The sequence below is a fragment of the Dermatophagoides farinae genome, chromosome 4 (assembly GCF_024713945.1).
Source record: "Dermatophagoides farinae isolate YC_2012a chromosome 4, ASM2471394v1, whole genome shotgun sequence".
NCBI classification, from domain to species: Eukaryota; Metazoa; Arthropoda; class Arachnida; order Sarcoptiformes; family Pyroglyphidae; genus Dermatophagoides; species Dermatophagoides farinae.
This window is the reverse complement of record NC_134680.1, coordinates 3,628,780-3,647,428: the sequence shown is the minus strand read 5'-3', so window position 1 is coordinate 3,647,428 and position 18,649 is coordinate 3,628,780. Positions and strand designations below refer to the sequence as shown.

Genomic DNA, 18,649 nt, shown 5'->3' with positions numbered 1-18,649 from the left:
TTTTACCCGCCATCGAAAGAGTGAAAGAAAACTATCGGATTTCCAACTATAAAAAATCCATTTATTGTATATAGAATTTGGACGGTTGCAGCAGTTGTTCATTTTTTTTCATTTATAAATTTCCGATTCTTGTATAGAGGTCATTGTGTGTGTGTGTGTGTGTGGATGCGAAATACGGAAGAGAATTTTTTTTTTTTTTTGGATCAATAGCAACAACAAAATTCTGGGTCTCAGTGATCTATTGTGTGTGTGTGTGTGTGTGCTTGTATAGCAGTGTAATTCCTTTTTTGATTCATCATGGGTGTGTCTCGATTGTGATTCAAAGAAAAATCATCATAATTGTATAATCTGGATAGCAAGCGTCTATGGTTGATGCTTTTTACTTGGGAAAATAATGCTTGGATGTACTGGTAGATGAGATTCTTCCTGGTTACAGGTTTTTACTATAAATCCTATCAAATTTATGACTTGTATCAAAAAAAAATGATATAATGTATCCATGATACAACTATTGATGTCATATTGATACCCACAATTATCAATATGATCCAAATGATGATGACAATGATATTAAAACCTTTTCTGGCAAAAAAAAAGAATGGATCAAACACAAACCACACACACATATCATTGATGTTAGTAAATGATGTAATGAAATTTTAGCTATGTGTTATCAAATGATGATAGAGTTGATTGGTCTTGTGGCTTTTTTATTATTATTTTTTGAGGTGATCGTCCGTTCATGCACCTGTCGTCCTATTGGCTGTAATTGTCTTTATGTATGGATAATGTTAATTGAATGAGAGTGAATAAAGGGGTGACAAGAATGACAGCCGTAATCGAATATGATAGACATAAACAGAGAGAGAGAAAGAGTTCGTTCACATCCGGTTGGTTCGGCGATTGGGTTCGTTGTTCTTTGAATGTGTGTGAAAACTAAAAGCGGAAGTAAATTTACCAGAACTTTGATTTTCACCATTATCATCATCAAGTTAATGAGACAACTAACTTCATCATCAACGATGATGATTAAATGAAATAACCATATGGAATGGAATGATTATCAATAATGACACACCATGACAACGATTGTGGGTGATGATGATGATGATGAGGGATGGGATTTGGGATGGTAAAAAAAAAGGAAGGAAAAAACTGGTTGGAAACTAATAATGTGTGTGTGTGTGTGTGTAAAGGATATCATCATCATCATCATCATCATCGATTGAACAACCGGGCAACCTCCAGGAAAAAAAACCCGACAATGATTATGCAAGAGAAAGATAGTGGTATGTATTCAATGTATTGAAAACGGATATAACGTTTTGTTATATGATGTGATTAACAATTGAATGAATTAAATGAAGAACCAGGTCGAAGACCAGTAAATTGAGAGTATAAATTGACAAGTTTTTTTTGAAACGGAGCATGTGCAAATTTTGTTTTTGTGTCCTTCTCCTCCTCTTTATTCTTCTTCTGTAGCAGGTATATATATAATATAATAATTTGTGTAACAGAAACAAAAAACAAAACAGACGATTTAAAAAGAGAATAGAATAGAGACAGAGTGAGAAAACAAAGATTTAAAAAATGATAGCAGCAAAAGTAAATGAATAAAATGTTAAACAAGCAAGGATGTTGATGATATACTGTGAGAAGGACGACGTATGTGGCCTAGTGTTCATTTATTTTTATGCTTCTACGATTCGAATGTTTTTGTCAATATTCGAATGGTGGTCGTTTGTTAGTTTTGTTCGTTTTTGGTCGTTTCCATTTCATCATCATCATCATCATCATTGTTTGTTGTTGTTGTTGTCTTCGTGGTTTCCAACAAAAACTTATTGAATAAAATTTGGTTTTTATGCTGCACCAAAAAAAAAACAAACACGAAGTTTTATACCACTACCTAGATATTGATGATAACCAAAAAAAAATAAAGAAAAAAAATCCAACTACATCTGCATGATCGGCAACGTCGTCGGTCGTCGTCGTCTTCAACAAAAAAAAAAGCTTCATTTCCACTGTTTTGGCGTCGACGTTCATCGTTTTTCTATTTTTGTTTTATGAACCTGATTCTAAACCATTGATCTCTCTGTCTCATGTGTGTGTATTGTGATTTTCAACAACAACAGAAAAAAAAAAATAATACAGCCCCATCGATTACCCCTTTGATTTCGTGTGTTTGTTCTGATTATATGATCCAATATATAAATCATTTCATTACTGTTGTATGAAAATAGGAAGAAAGAAAAAAGCGAAACCAGAAAAAAATCCATTTCGATTCTGATCATTCAGTTTGTGAATTGTGTGTAGTTATCTTCTAAACGTCCATGTGTGTTGGGTGTATCTTGGTGTATATGTATGATGCAGTGAAAAAAAAAATTTTTAGTTCCTTAATCCAAAATTAAATTTATTCACCATCCACACATGTATATTCACCCTGCTACCGAATTTTTTTCTTTTTGAATTTTTGATTCATTTTATTCAATGAAATCTGAGTGTATGTGTATGTTTACGTGATATATTCATCATTCATTCGGTTTATATCGTTGTTGTTGAGATCAAAATCCTTTGACAACAATAGTGTGTATCAGTAGTAGTCATCAGGTTCATTCATTCTTTATTCAACAACTACGACGACGATTATTATTATGTCGTAATTTAAATGTTGTGAATCTAAATCCAAATTGTAGTGTTGTGTTAAACAAACAAACAAAAAAATCATTCGTAGTTATCCACTCGCTGTGTTTGTGTGTACTAGGGTTGGTATATAAATCGGATGATGATAATCAAATAATCCATCATCTCTTTTTCATCTTTGGATTTATTCACTGTAAACAACAACAACAACAACAAAATGATCCATCATCAACCAACAAAAAACCATAAAATCGACTTTCAATGATTTATTTTTAAAAATTGATTGATTTTATCTCTCTTTGTGAAATAAACAATTTAATTTGTTGTTTTTTCTTCAAGCTATTTTTAGTTTTTTTTTGTCGATCGTCAATTGTGTAACAATTCATCATCAATATTGATTCCTAGTCATTGTAACGACAATTCGAATATCATCGCTCGTAACAATTATAATATCCGGATTAATTTTCATCTTTCAATTCATTAGACAACAACAACAACAAATCTCTACCTGATTATTTTCATCTATCTTAAAAAATTTGAGCTTTTCATCTCTGTTTTTTTTATACTCGAGAGCAAATTGAGATCATCATCATCATTAGATTTAAGTAATAATCGATTTACGATTTTTACAAATCGGTCATACTTTTTTCGAAACGTTTGAATATTGTCCATTCATATATGAAGAAAAAATCTGGATCAATTCATTTTTTTTTTTTGTGCACGATATGATGTTTGTCTCCAGTATTTTCGATTTGCATATTTGAAATGATACATAAAAATTTCATCATTTGTTCCATTATATTATATAGTTAACAACAAAATATTATCATCATCATTGACATCAATATTATATATTTTAGCATCGAACAATTGACAAAATATTTTTTATTTTTTTGATGTTAATCTGATGTGTCAATGTGTTACAACAACAACAAGAAAAATTTTTTAAAAATTGAATTGAACAATCTAGCATAAAAATTTTCTGATGAATAGATCATTGTCATGATGATGATGATGATGATGGAAATTAGCATTGATAATTGTATGTCTCATTCATCATTATTATTATTAATGATGATAATGTTGGATCATAAACATTATTGTCAACGACAACAACAAAAACAAGAACGACATCAACATCCAACTGTATTGGCCGTATCCTGAATAATAATTTTATAACCGGCCAAAGTTCATCTATATTGTGATTTAAAAAAAAATATATATAATTGACCGGAAATACATAACATATTTACTATTCTGTTGATATATCTATTTGTTTCCGATCTCATCATCATTTGTTTGATATACACGATAATTTAACCGGAACAAATTGATGGTGAGTAATAATAATAATACATTGAAAATACGTGGATGTTATATCCATTTTGCTTTTTCTTTAATTTTTATTTATATCGGATATTGTGTGTGTGTATGTATCCGTTGTTTCCATTATCAATACATCATGACAAAACAATGAATGGAGTAATGAATAATAATAATCTTCGGCCTCCGAGCTAATGGAACAGACACGGAACAATCACACACACACACACACTTGTGATGTTCCAGTAGCTTGATTTAGTCTTGTATCATCATCATGTATGATTTAATCGTCTGTTGCATCTATGTGTTTATAATGAAAATACATTTCTGAATTTCCTTCAATCAAAAATATATAAATGTACATATGGGGCGTTTGTGCATGTGTATGTGCGTGTGTGTTGTTGATTTTTCCCTCAAAAAAAATCAAATAATTGATATCCACAATAAGGAAACAAAAATGAATTGTTTATAATGAATTTCAATTAATATAAAGCCAACAACATTATTTTGATATTATGTTCATGTGTAACATCAAATATCGGTAAAGGTCGAAACCTTGGTTTTTTATTTAGTTGTCTATGTTTGATTTATTCAATTAATATTATCATTTTTCTCTCTCTCTTTTTCTGTTATTGTGACCATATTGATGATGATTGTCCTTCGGAACTACATCATCATGATAATCATCCATGATCATGATCATCATCTATATTGGATGATGGTTTATTTGGAAAAATATTTTAGTTGTTGTTATTGCAATGAACATTACCGATACAAGGATATACCATCCTTTTTTCCGTTGACCTCAACATATGGCCCCAATTCTTTCGTTTTTTCTTGTCTTGTTTGTATTATTGTCCATTGAATATTGTTTACGATCAAAAATGATGATAATCGTGGCTACAAGGACAAAAGAGTGTGTATATGTTTAGTTCAATGCAAAAGTTCACATGTTATACACACCATGGGTAGAGGTTATCCGGTCTCATTCTCTTATTATGGTTGTTGCTTGATAGGTTGTGGTTGTATATACGACGAGAGGATATGCCATCTGATCATGTAGTTCAGTGGTCTTGCAAGATTTTGGCTAGTTTTTTTTTGTGTGTAGCCAATATTGATGAGTGGTCTTTTTAAATGTTGAAAAAAGATTTTACATACCCTCACAACAAGACCCGATAGAGAGAGAGAGAAAGAAAGAAAAAGGTCCAAGACAACAAGTGAGTAGGCAAAACAGATGACCGCTGAAAATGAAACAAACCTTTTTTGCTGAGAGTGACTGGTGATCGACTATTTTTTTTTATTTGTTCGATTGTTCATCAACATCTGCGAAGAAATATAAATCTAAAAATTCTTATTATTCATTTCTTTGTTGTTATATGCTTGATTTGACCATATGGACCTAAAAGTAAATAAGTTTCTTTTATTTTTTTTTTTTTTTTTTTTTTTTGGTTTCGATTTAGCATCATACAGTGAATTATTGCTCAACTTTGTTTTTATAATAATTAATATAATATATTTTCTAGCAATTAAACAATTATTGCATCTGTTGATTTTTTGTTTTCATGTGAATAAAATTTTTCAGTATCTGCTTTATTGTATGAATCATCATCATCAATTCAATTCTTTTTATTTCTTCACATCTTTCAATCATTCATTCATGTATTGGATGTTTATCTTTGCTTGTTCTGGTTAGGGGTTGGTTTGATTATTTGTTGTTTTTTTTCTTTATTGAGAATATCATAGCATTCAACAATCATCTATCTGAATGATGAGAATTGAAATCTGATGATGACTTATGGTGTTGGTGGTGGTGGTGGTGGGTGGTTTCTTTAGAATTCATTTAATATGCCATCATCATATAACAACTGGAAAAAAATCATCTACACGAAACACAAACTAAACACACACACACATATATATAAATAAACATAAACGAATTGAATTGATTTTGATTTAAATCGACCATTTTATTTCTTGTTTTTTGTTTTCTTCTCCAATTCATTCAGCCATCAAAATAATACCCTCAAATAAAATTGGATTCAAATTCAATTGATGTATGATTCGCTTTTATGTATGTATATGCATGCATGTATTCATAGTAATTTTCCGCAATCTTTCAATATCATATACCATTTTTCTTTTGAAATGTGATGAAACATTCGAATTAAAATATGAAAAGAATGAAATGAATAATGAATTGAATGAATGAATGAGTGAGAGAACGACAGAAAAGTTTATATTCATCATAATAATAATAGTAATGTTTCGTTCAATGTTTTCCAAGTCATCATTATCATCATCATTCGATTTCAAAGTTTCATCAAAAAAAAGACGTCAAAGCTTCTTACGACGAAGACGACGACGACGACGAAATCAGAATGATAATGATGATGATGGTGGTGTTGGTGGATGTCGAAGTCTAGTTTCTATTTTTATTTTTCCCCTTTTCTCAAAATAAAATACAGGATCTCCAATGATGATGATGATGAAAATCGGAGTCAAGAAAAACTGAGGGGAAATAAGGTGTTTTTAGCAGTCAATTGTTCAATTTCGATCACATAAACAAACTCTTGGGTTTTAAGATTTAATTTGACTTTAGTTTAAGCCTGTTTTTTCTTTCTCTCTATATAGGTGACTGATTGGTAGTTTGATGATCAAGATTAACGATCAAGTCTGGGAGTATGTTTGTGTGCCAATAAAAAGTATCCTAAGTATTTTATTACCATACTCCTTTATTTCTAAAATTGAATCCAAAACAAATTCTCATCATTATCATCGTCGTCGTATTTTTTTTCTCTAATCACTATTCACAAATCAATCTAATTTCATCGTTCATCATCATCAATGTTTTCCATTTTGGATTGCATAATTACTTTTTTTTACTCTCATGATCTATATTTTTTAAAAGATCTATACGATTTTATTCGGCATTATCGTTTTCTTCCCACATGTTTTTTTTCACATCGTGTATGTGTATGTGTCAATTCTAATCGTGTCTTTCCTCATTTTTTTGCCTTTGAAAGGCCTGAATTTTTTCGATTGCTGGAGACAGGAATCTCAACGAATAAAATTCTTTTTTTTTCTATCTTAAGACACAGTTACGTAGACGTCATATGACGAATATTCTTCATATATGATACAAATAAAACGAACACAAAGAAAGAGAAGAAAAAATTGACATAATTATAATGTCACTAATCTATATTGTCCGTACCACCAGAGGTATTGAAATTGATTGAGTGAATGAATGAACATTTCAATTTTTTTAATGATTTTCTTGGCGTATTATTATTGTACTTGTAATTAATAATACTCTAAAATGCGACTATAAGACGCAATTATCAGATATTTTTTTTCTCATAAATAAAGTAACTATTATGCATAAGGCTATTTTTCAACTTTTTTTATAAAAAACGTCTCATAGTCGTGATTTTAGGGTATTTGTTTTTTGACTTACCCCCATTTTTCTTTTTTTTAGTCATTTTAAAATTCATCGGAAATGATTGTTTCAAAAAAAATTAATTTTTTAGTCATATTTTTTTCTTCGAATCTGTTTTTAAGGTCATTTAAGTTAAGCTTTTCATTTTAGCGTGAAAAATATGTTGTTGTTTATTTTGACCATCTTATATGGACAGGTGAATTCATACTTGTTGTTATTAATTAGTATTAAGATTTTATATGATGAATGAATGAATGGATAGTATTATGGGAGGTGAGGCATATACAGTAATACCCCGCTTAACGCTGCCCCGTTTAGCGCTGATTCGATATAACGCTGTACAATTACCCTACATTGCATTACATTGTTACATTGTATATGAAGGGTAAAAATGCATTATGTAAAGATAGCCCCGCTTAGCGCTGTTTCGCTTAACGCTCAGAATTTTTGGAACGTAACCCCCGCGTTAAGCGGGGTATTACTGTACATGTTAAATGTTTGTCTTTTTTTTACTATAGTTCGATTATCATCATCATTATTATTATTATCTATTTGATTTATTTTAGAGTGGAAGAAAAAATCAAAACAAATTTCCCACCTCATTCGATATCATTATAATACAATGACAATCCCTATTATTATACAACTAAATAATCACTAATAGGTCAATGGCATTGATAAAATGAAATGGTTGTATGTGTGTTGAAGGAGGGTTATTAACCATATCACATTTACCTGAATCTAAGTGATTATACATCATCTAAACGTTTTGCTAACGTATCATTTTGATTGTTTTTTTTTTGTCATGTCATGTTTTTTTTTGTTTTTTTTGTTTTGTTTGTTCGTATTAGTCATTCTCATTAGAATCCTCCTATGCTGTATGCTATATTTATTTAATAGAGAGATTTAAACGATTTACATTCAGCGAGATGTGATGTCCGTAGAATGTTCTCTTTTTCGTTTTTTATCATCTTTTCTTTGCCTTTTTGGGGTTGTTTTTTTTATTATATTTATATATTGCTTGCTCTCTCCCTCTCTATAGTGATATTATCCATGCAGGTTTATACTTGGGATATGTCATGAACATTCATTTTTTTCTTTCAATCTAAACTTTTATTTATTGGGAGAAAAATTGGAATATGGAGGCTAGATTGGCCTGTTGCCATGTGGCATTTGTTTGATAATAATAATGATCATTTTTCTTTCTCTCTTTTGATTGATATTGAGGTCAGCCTTATGATGAGAGAGTTGAAAAAAATAAATATTTTTCCATAAGAGATAGAGAGAGAGAGAGTTAAGATGTAAGAGATCAAACAAAAAAGAGAGCAAAATTTCGGTAAAATGGACAACAAATTTCTTAGTTTGATGGTTTATGATGATGATATTAACAAATCTCCGATATTGGACCATAGGCCATGAATGAATCCTGTTTTTTTTTTGGTTTCTGTTCTATATATTTTTTTGACTATTTTTTCTCCTCTATTTCTATATCGATCTTAATTGTATCAATGTGTATGGTGTCATGTATTTCATTTGATCTCGAATCAAGTTGTTGGTTGTTTTACATTTCGTTTCGCCCGAATAAATTAAATCAATTCTGACAGTTTTCAAATGTAAATGTATGTATTTATGTATGTGTGTGAAAAACTGTCTATATTTTCTATCGAAAATAATTATCCGTTATTTTTTCCGATGATGGTGGTTATATGTTGGTGTGTGTGAGAGACAGAGAGATTTCCCATTTGGTTTAAATATTGGAATTTCTGAAAAATTTATGGATTTTTCTTGTCCCATTCTCGTGAATAACAATTTTACAGCTTTATTCTTTGTTGTTTTAATTTATTCATTGGTTTTCATCATCATCATCATCATTATTTATCAATCGTTTGCATAACAACAATATTAATAATAATGATAATGATGATGTAATCTACATTTATTATAAAAGATGTGATGGTAAATCCAATATCATGGAATTTTGTCTGTATTTGTATCATACACATGATACTCCATTATATTCCATTCATTTGTTTGTGTTTTGTAACCACAATATTTGTCTCTTAACCATAATTATTCATTGAACAGAAAAAAATCATCATATCATATTATATTATATTACGACATACCAACGAAATAGAAGAAAAAACTTGTTTGTAGTTCGTTGTTGACCAATAACATGGATTCTTTCAGTATGATAATATACAGTAGCAAAATAATATGACGACAAAGTTAGCTCATATTACCCCAATTTTATAATGTCCGAAACATTCTTTATATTCTCAAGAGATTTTTTTCTTTTTTTATACAAAAGTTAATTTACCATAAAACGAGAGACTTAAAGAACGTCAGTAAGAGAGAAAAAAACAAGATGTCATTTTGAGCAACAGAAACATCCCGTTTTGAACATCTTGATCAGATATGACAAGGTAATATATAATGAATGGCACATACTGGCAGCTTTAACCATTCGAAAAAAAATATTGTGTCCGGATATTTTTGTTTTCTGTGCATTTATTTAACGAATGGGTGTATAAAATGAGCAAATGATATGTATAATAGCAAATTATATTTATATTTTTGTTCCAATAAAAAAAAATTTGACACTATGTTATTTTTGTCTCTCTCTCTCCCTCTCTTTTCAATGTTTCGGATCGATCAAAATGATCTGATGCAAAAGGTACATTTTAAGAATTACTATTAATATTAATTCTTGGTCGTCACATGGCTTCAATCGAACAAATTGATGATAATGATAATGATGTGTGTGTGTGTGTGCATCGTTATATAAAAATGACCCTAAAAATCGGTTTGCATTTGTATTATAAGATCATAATCTTGAATTTTCAATATTTTTTTTTATAAAAAACAAGATTCAAGACGAGATTATCATCTGATATTTATGATGTACACGCATACACACTCCTGTTAGGAATGAGTTAATTGAATGGATGAATTGAATAAAAATGGAAAGAAACTATTGAAAATAGAAAATTTTTTTTCCAATTCGATCGTTGAATTTTTGTTATTGTTATTTTGTTATTATTTCTGTTGTTCTGAATCGATTCATCATAATGACTTCATATCACTTTGAAACACACACACACACACACACACACATAGATTGAATTTTATTTTATTCAACTTTTTGATAATGGTAAAAACATTGAATTTTTTTCATTTTGAATAAAAGAAAAACACACAAATGAATTTTATGAGTTTAGGAAATAATAGTCAAAGTACTTTTTGTTTTGGTTTCAAATGAACGAATGAATAAAACGAAATGAATTACAGGTTCAGGGCAAAAAACAATAATTTTCGATTCTCAAATGTTGATCATGTCCTAGCCTTCAGGTTGTAGTGGTGGTAATTTTATTTTTTTTTACATTTATTTTTATTATCTTTTTCTCATCAATTTCCATCTATTTAGATTGATTAATTTTTTTCTTTTTTTCTCTTTTGATTAGGTCTCTACGAATTTTCTGTTAAAACGAAAACAATACTAATGTAATGAAGACAACGACGACGACAACAACAACAACAACAGCAACGCGACATTCAATTCCAAATAATAAGAATATTTTTTTGGCAAATTTTCGTCATCAAGTCATTGTTTTTTATTGTTCGTCGAATATATTGATATATTGTAACAATTTCATTTTTCATCAATATTTTCATTGTGTGTTAGTGTGTACTTGTGTTTGTCTATAATATATGTTAGTGTGTCACGATTGTTGTTGAAATCGATATCGACGATTCATTAACGAAACAAAGACGACAACTACAAAAAGAAACTTATTTCGATTATTCCGATATATTAAAAATCATCTAGAAAAAGACAACATATATAGAAACCAAGAAGAAATCTGAATATATATTGATTTTATTCATGAAAATATAACAAAAATAATCAAATAGAAATAATGCCACTATCTCGTACACGTTCATTGATTGCAAATATAAATGGCAGTACGCCAAATGAATCATTTCTACCACAGATAGGTTGTGAAAAAAGTTGTAATAATTTAAATGGCACATTAACAACCGGTAACAATATGTTATTACCACCAATAACAAAGACAACAACATTTTCGGGTTTCAAATTATCATCAACAAATGGTTTTGGTCAACCACCACCACCACAAACAATGACGGCAGCAACAAATAATAATGGTGGTGGTGGTGGTGATCATCATCATCATCATTCACATCATTCTCATCATCAACAATCTTGTAATGAACAACAACAACAACCACCGCCAACATCATCTACGACAAAATGGTCATATCAACAACATATTGATCAACAGAATGGTAGTGATATTGTTAGCTTACCAAGAGCTTCAGTTGGAAGCGGTAGTGGTGCAGCCACATCCGAAGCTAGTCCATCATCAGGTTCAACATCGAATGAAGAAACACCAAATGATTCAAAAACCATGATCAATGGTGGTGGTGGTTCAGCTAATGGATCACAGAATGGATCATCAGCTGCAAGTAATACAAGCAGTGTTTGTAAATTACCATCAAACAAAACGAAACCATTGGTCGTTACGCCTGAACAAGTGATGAAATTATATTCATATAAGCTAACACCATATGAACATCGTGAAATATTTAATTATTCTGAATTATATTTCATTGGTGCCAATGCCATCAAACGTATGGGTATTATTGGTGGTGCAAACAATAATGATTATGATGATGAACAAGGCTCATATATATTCGTTCCACATGATCATATTGCTTATCGTTATGAAATGCTCAAAGTGATTGGCAAAGGTAGCTTTGGCCAAGTGATCAAAGTTTATGATCATAAAACACAGCAACATGTTGCATTGAAAATTGTACGAAATGAAAAACGATTCCATCGACAAGCACAGGAAGAGATTAGAATATTACAACATCTGAAGAAGCAAGATAAAGATAATACAATGAATATAATACATATGTATGAACATTTTATATTCCGTAATCATATGTGCATTACGTTTGAACTGCTCAGTGTCAATCTTTATGAGCTTATCAAAAAGAATCATTTTCAAGGTTTCAGCATACAATTAATACGACGATTTGCTTATTCCATACTACGATGTTTAGAAGCTTTATATAATAATAAAATCATCCATTGCGATCTCAAACCCGAAAATGTTCTACTCAAACAACAAGGACGCAGTGGTATTAAAGTCATTGATTTTGGTTCATCATGTTTTGAACATCAGCGTATCTATACATATATTCAATCAAGATTTTATCGTGCACCAGAAGTTATTTTAGGTGCATCATATGGTATGCCAATCGACATGTGGAGTTTAGGATGTATATTGGCCGAATTAGCTACCGGTTATCCATTATTACCTGGTGAAAATGAAAATGATCAATTATCATGTATTATTGAATTATTGGGCATGCCACCACAGAAATTAATCGATGTTTCGAAAAGAGCCAAAATATTTTTCAATTCAAAAGGCTATCCACGTTATTGTTATACCAAAGTTCTTTCAGATGGTTCCGTATTGATCGAAGGTAGCCGTACACCACGTGGTAAAATGCGTGGTCCACCAGGCACAAAAAGCTGGTCAGTTGCATTGAAAGGCTGTGAAGATGAATGTTTTGTTGATTTCATTAAAAAATGTCTTGATTGGGATCCTCATACACGTATGACACCATATGCAGCATTACGTCATTCATGGCTTACTAGGCGACGTTTACCTCGTCTTCCACAAAATGGTGGTGAAAATGCTGCCAACAGTGTAAGCGAAACATCACCTGTGCATCATCATTCATCGTTACAGATTAATCAAGTAAATGGTACATCAGCCGTATCCTCAACAACGGCCACATCGGCGGCACAACTGAATGGCAATGTTCTTCATCCGCCAACAGCAGCGGCTGCCGCAGCCGTCAATTCCTATAGTCAACGTTATAATACAAATGATACAAACAATGTGACAGCAACAACTACAACAGTTACCAATGAAAACGGTAATCATACAACTAGTGGTGGTGGTTGTACAAATAATGGTACATTTTTGGCAAGAATCTGGGATCCAAGTAGTCCGGATCAAAAATCGGATAATTCAAATGCATTTAGTAAATATTACAAATCAACAACAAATAGTCTTGTTGGTGGTGGTGGTCAAACGAATGGCATTACTGGTGGTGGTGTAGCACAAACAGTAACAAAAGAGACATCAATATGGTCAACGACACATAAAGAAGCTATAACAACAAATTCAGGTGTTGTTGTCAATGGAAAAATGATAAATGGAAAAGATAAAGATGGATTATCCGTTGTCAATAATAGTAGTTCGGATGTACGAGCCCTATCAAATGACCTTTATTTATCACTCATTGGTCGTTCATATAATCGTTGAAAAAGAAATGAAAACAAATTGGATAATTTCTCCCTATCACATGAAAATGGATCATTTCCTATTCTCCACTTCTCATCATCATCTACCATCATCATAATTGTGATTGGGTGTGTGTTTGTCTGATTCAAACGAAGATTACAATAGAAATGAAATGAAATTGGACCATTGATATAAAAGTTGAAGAAAAATGAATGATGATGATGGCGATATACGAAGGACAAGTTTCATTTATTCATCTTTTTCATTCGCACACACACACACACACACACATTTCATGCATGACACAGAATTGAAAAACAAACAAAACATTATCACACTTACAACATGGCCATCAAACATCCATATATCGAAATTATATCACGCAATTCAAAATGATTGGTTCTTACCTGAATGATAAATTCGAGTTTGAATCGTATATCCACTAGTCGTATTAATTTTATGTAAACAACACATGTATTATTTCATTGAGAAAAAAATGAAATTCTTTTTTTCTGCATCAAAATTTTCTCTTTTGTCAAAATACATCCGACACACAAACACACACACACCGATTACCGAAACGTAAAACTGCCATTCAAGCCTCTTTGTTTCTGATTTGATCAATTACCAATGAATTCAAAAATTAATCTTCGTAATGCTAATCATCATCATCATCAAACACACATTTGTGATAGCTTTTTGTCTTTTCGATTAATTAATTTTAAATAATTCTGTATGTGCGTATATACACAGTGTTTAATTGACTGAGAACAACAACAATGACAAAGATGATAGAATTGTGGCCATTATCAATCGGATTTAAATCAATTATACAGCATCATTTTGATATAATAATTAATATTATTTTCTGGTTCAATTCAACGACATACCCAATGGATGGCTATTTCGAGAAAATATTTAATTAAAAATATTCTGACTGATTATTGTAACGACAAAATTTTTTTTTTGAAATTTATTTAATTTTTTCTTTCTGTTTCATTTATCAATCTATCACATCGAAAAAACAAAACAAAATACTAATGTAAAAAACATATTTAATACTACTCTACAATCTAATAGTGATATTATATTTCAAACACACATACAACATAAACGCCCACAAAAAATTAAACCAAGATTCTTGTCTCATCATTGTCATATTGTCATCATCAGCATCATGATCCAAGCATCTCAATTTTAATATTTTTAATCAATCATCGATATGAAAATATTCTCAGCATCTCAAATAAAACAATTCCATTTAAAATTCTTGCTTTGTTTATAAAAAAAACGACAGAAAAAATTAAGAATCATCTTAATTGTTGATCTGATTATCTTGGCGTAATTATATTGTCATCATTATCATTATCATCATCATCATCATTGCATCATCGCTTCTGAAACATCTTGATTCGCCTCTGCCTATATATTTTTTCTCATTTATTCTGCCATTATCATCGATTCTAACGAATATGACAATGAATACTCTCGTTTTCTCTCAATGTGTGTATGTTTGACATATTTCATTTCCATGGAAAAAAGTTCAAACATTCAGTACAGATATGAATTATAATAAATATTGACAAATTTTTCTTCGACCATCGAACACACAAACACACCTACGCCAGAAATGAATTTAAGAGAATATTTACGTTGAAATTGTTCTATAGTTATCATCCATTAACAAAGAAAATTGTAAAATATCAACATGACAAAAACAAAACAAAAAAAAATATAGACGACAACCTTTCTCTTTCATTTTGTTTGTTCATCTTATTTTGGAATTATTTTTCTTTTTTTCGAAATTTTCATTCCTACCTGCAAAAAAAAGAGGAGAAAAATGTTTTTCAGCAAATTTATAAGAATTTAGATTGAATGGCGAAACTATTGATGATCATATGGTAATCATATATGTGATATTTTTTTCTTTCTTTCAAAATCTTCCCATACGTGGAACATCATCATCATTATCATTTGCATCGATCTTTCAGAATTTTTTTTCTCATTCTTTACCGTTATTATTGATTGTTTTCAGTTATACACCGTTTGTTCATCGGTTTTTTCTCGGTTTGATTCCTCGAAATAAGATTTGTACATAATGATTGGATGGAACAAACATAAACATGGCAAATAGCATCTAATATATTCTGGTTTGATGAACTAGACGAAAATTTCTCTTCCAGAACGAATGGAATCAAATCGAAATGGCATAAATCAACAACACTCATGAATACACGGATTTATTCATTCAATTATTTCAAATATAACTTTGATTTTTTTCTCGGGATATTTTCTCCCATTCTCTCTCTCTCTCTCTCTCCTACTTTTCCACTTTCACTATCATCATCACCATTTTCACTATGGTAGTAATTTTCTTTTTGTTTTCTGATTGTCATCATAATTATTGTTGTTCTTGAAACAAGAAACTGAAAATAAAAAAAAATGTATAACATATGTCAATCTGAGGAACAAACACAAACATACATTATTGTTATTTGCTATTTTTGGAATAGATTTATTATCTAATTATGATGATAAAAAATAATGTGACAATGAAGAATAATAAATATACGATTCATAACAACAACCACAACAGGTTCAATGATCAAATTGCCAAAAATTATGATGAGTGGCCAGTATACCACCAATACGAATGAATAAACGATTACCACAATAATAACCGAATTTCTGATACACAAACACATACACCTAGAATTTAGTTACCATCATTTGTCTTATTTTTTTTATTCATGATAATTTGAAATGAATTGAGCAATTCTAGTGTTTTTTAAAATTTCTGTTGGGACTACATTTTATGTGTGTGTGTGTAATGATATAGCTAGTGAATTTTTTTTCAATTCTCTTTTCTCTTATTTTATCATTGTTTCAATTTTTATTTTGTCAATTTTATATAATCAAATTAATGTATGTGAACACTGTGGACAACCAGAATAGACTATTATATAGAATACATAGATTATTTTTTTGTCAAAAGTTTTCAATATTTGTTTTTTTTTCGTTTTTCTTGAATACACCGGATATTCTGAAAAATTGATCAAAAAGAACCTAAAATCAAACAAAGATTGACAATATAGCAACAAAGCAACAACGATAACGAAGATGATGATTACAATGAACAATATATTGGATCTAGAATCGATAAAATGCCCACTACTATCATCACAACCAGACCATCATTCATTTTCATTTGAATTTATTTTCTCTCTCTCTCTCTCTCTCTCTCTCTCTCTTTTCTGATGATGAACATTTACACAAAAAATTATTCTAATTATTATATCATTATAGATTCATAGAACAACAATTATACAACAACAACAACAATAACGACGGAAACAACAAATCATTTATTCATTCACAAGCATGATCACTACCAACTCTGTCGATTTCGTTTGTTTGTCGTCGTTTTTTTTTCTAAACAAAAAAAAATTGTGATTTTAAATTTTATCATCATTAATCTCATGTAATTTTTTTCGATTTTCACCAAATAATAATAATAAATAATAATAATCGATTATTTACCAAATATTTATAATGCATATAAATTCGATAATAATGATGATAAGGAATGAGGAAATCAATGTCGATCGATTGGATTGAATTGAATTAAATGTAGTGTTTCATTGTTTATTGTCGTCATAAGGTATGGTTGTAATGGGAATATTTATTACAACAATAATAAAAAAAATGTAATAAAGTATTTCGTTTTTTTTTCAAATTCATCATCATCAGTTTATTCATTTTGGATCAATCATCGATTATTCTCAATTATTCTTTCATTCTGTCATTGTTTCTGGAACGAACAGTTTGCTTTCGTTATTTGTTTTCTGTGTATTGTGGTGAATTTGATGACCCAATTTTTTTTGTTATATGTTTTTTTTTACTGGGGTAGTTGTACAATTTTTTTTTCTGGGCCATAATTCTTGAGAAATTATTCAATTCAATTGTATTCGTTATTCTTGAAATTTTTATCATCATCGTCATTATTGGATCATCGATGTCCTTACCATATTAATGGATCACTGGTTTTTTAGTGTGTGCGTGTGTGTGGGTGTATGTTTGTTTTTGTTTCTGTGTGTTCTATGTACCGCCTACGGCCGGATTAATTTAAGAGCTTTTTGACAATCGATTCGTGATTTTTTTTTTTGCTTTCAATCAAATATTTTGGTTTGAGAAATTTTCCTGTGAATCAATTTTTTTTAAATATAGACCAATTGTAACCGCGAATCGTAAACCGAAAAAGATTCTTAAAAACAATCTGATTAAAATGCCGAAATATCAAGTATTTTCATGAGAAAATTCTTTCTATCCAAGAATCTTGTGATTAAAAATAAAGGTCGTGAAACTCATGAAACATTGAATTTCGATAGAACTTATTATAAATGTATTTAGGTTTCGAAATCCAATCACTTTGTTTGAGGAAAAAACCAAGAGATTAGAACCAATAATGAGCAATGATCATGGCCTTTTTTCGTTATCATTACATGGACATAATCATTGTTTGTTATTTTAATGTTTGCCTGATTTCATCATTTTCATTTAATTTTGCATATTTAAATTTCAATATACTGGTGATAATGATGATGACAATGAATATTATGGTGACCATGGATAAATGACAATCATCGATCATGAATTTTTTTTCCGCTCTTTCTCTCTCTCTCTCTCTCTCTCTAATTTGATGATAATGAGAATGATGATGACTTTTGATTTTGATTGATTCCTGATATCAATTTTATGATCATGATCCATAGACTGGCGATGATGATTTATTGGCCGTGATGATTTGTCATAATCAGCAACCACCTAATGATTAGCATTTTTGATGTTTTGATCAATTCATCATTGATTGATAAAATCAATTTGATTTGAATCGAAT

At 30.1% G+C, this 18,649-nt stretch overlaps 1 protein-coding gene across 1 annotated transcript; it reads left to right on the top strand.

Annotated features, from left to right (window-relative positions):
* The first annotated feature begins 1,784 nt into the window (after positions 1-1,784).
* Positions 1,785-16,941, top strand: LOC124500587 (dual specificity tyrosine-phosphorylation-regulated kinase 2). Its single transcript, XM_075730091.1, has 3 exons — positions 1,785-2,103; positions 2,980-3,976; positions 10,867-16,941. Exon 3 carries the CDS (start codon positions 11,323-11,325, stop codon positions 13,771-13,773), a length of 2,451 nt encoding a protein of 816 aa, XP_075586206.1. The 5' UTR covers positions 1,785-2,103; positions 2,980-3,976; positions 10,867-11,322; the 3' UTR covers positions 13,774-16,941.
* The last annotated feature ends 1,708 nt before the right edge of the window (positions 16,942-18,649 follow it).

Bases quoted from the DNA above. Each gene is read 5' to 3' on its own strand.
- LOC124500587 (XM_075730091.1), top strand. From the start codon at position 11,323: ATGCCACTATCTCGTACACGTTCATTGATTGCAAATATAAATGGCAGT.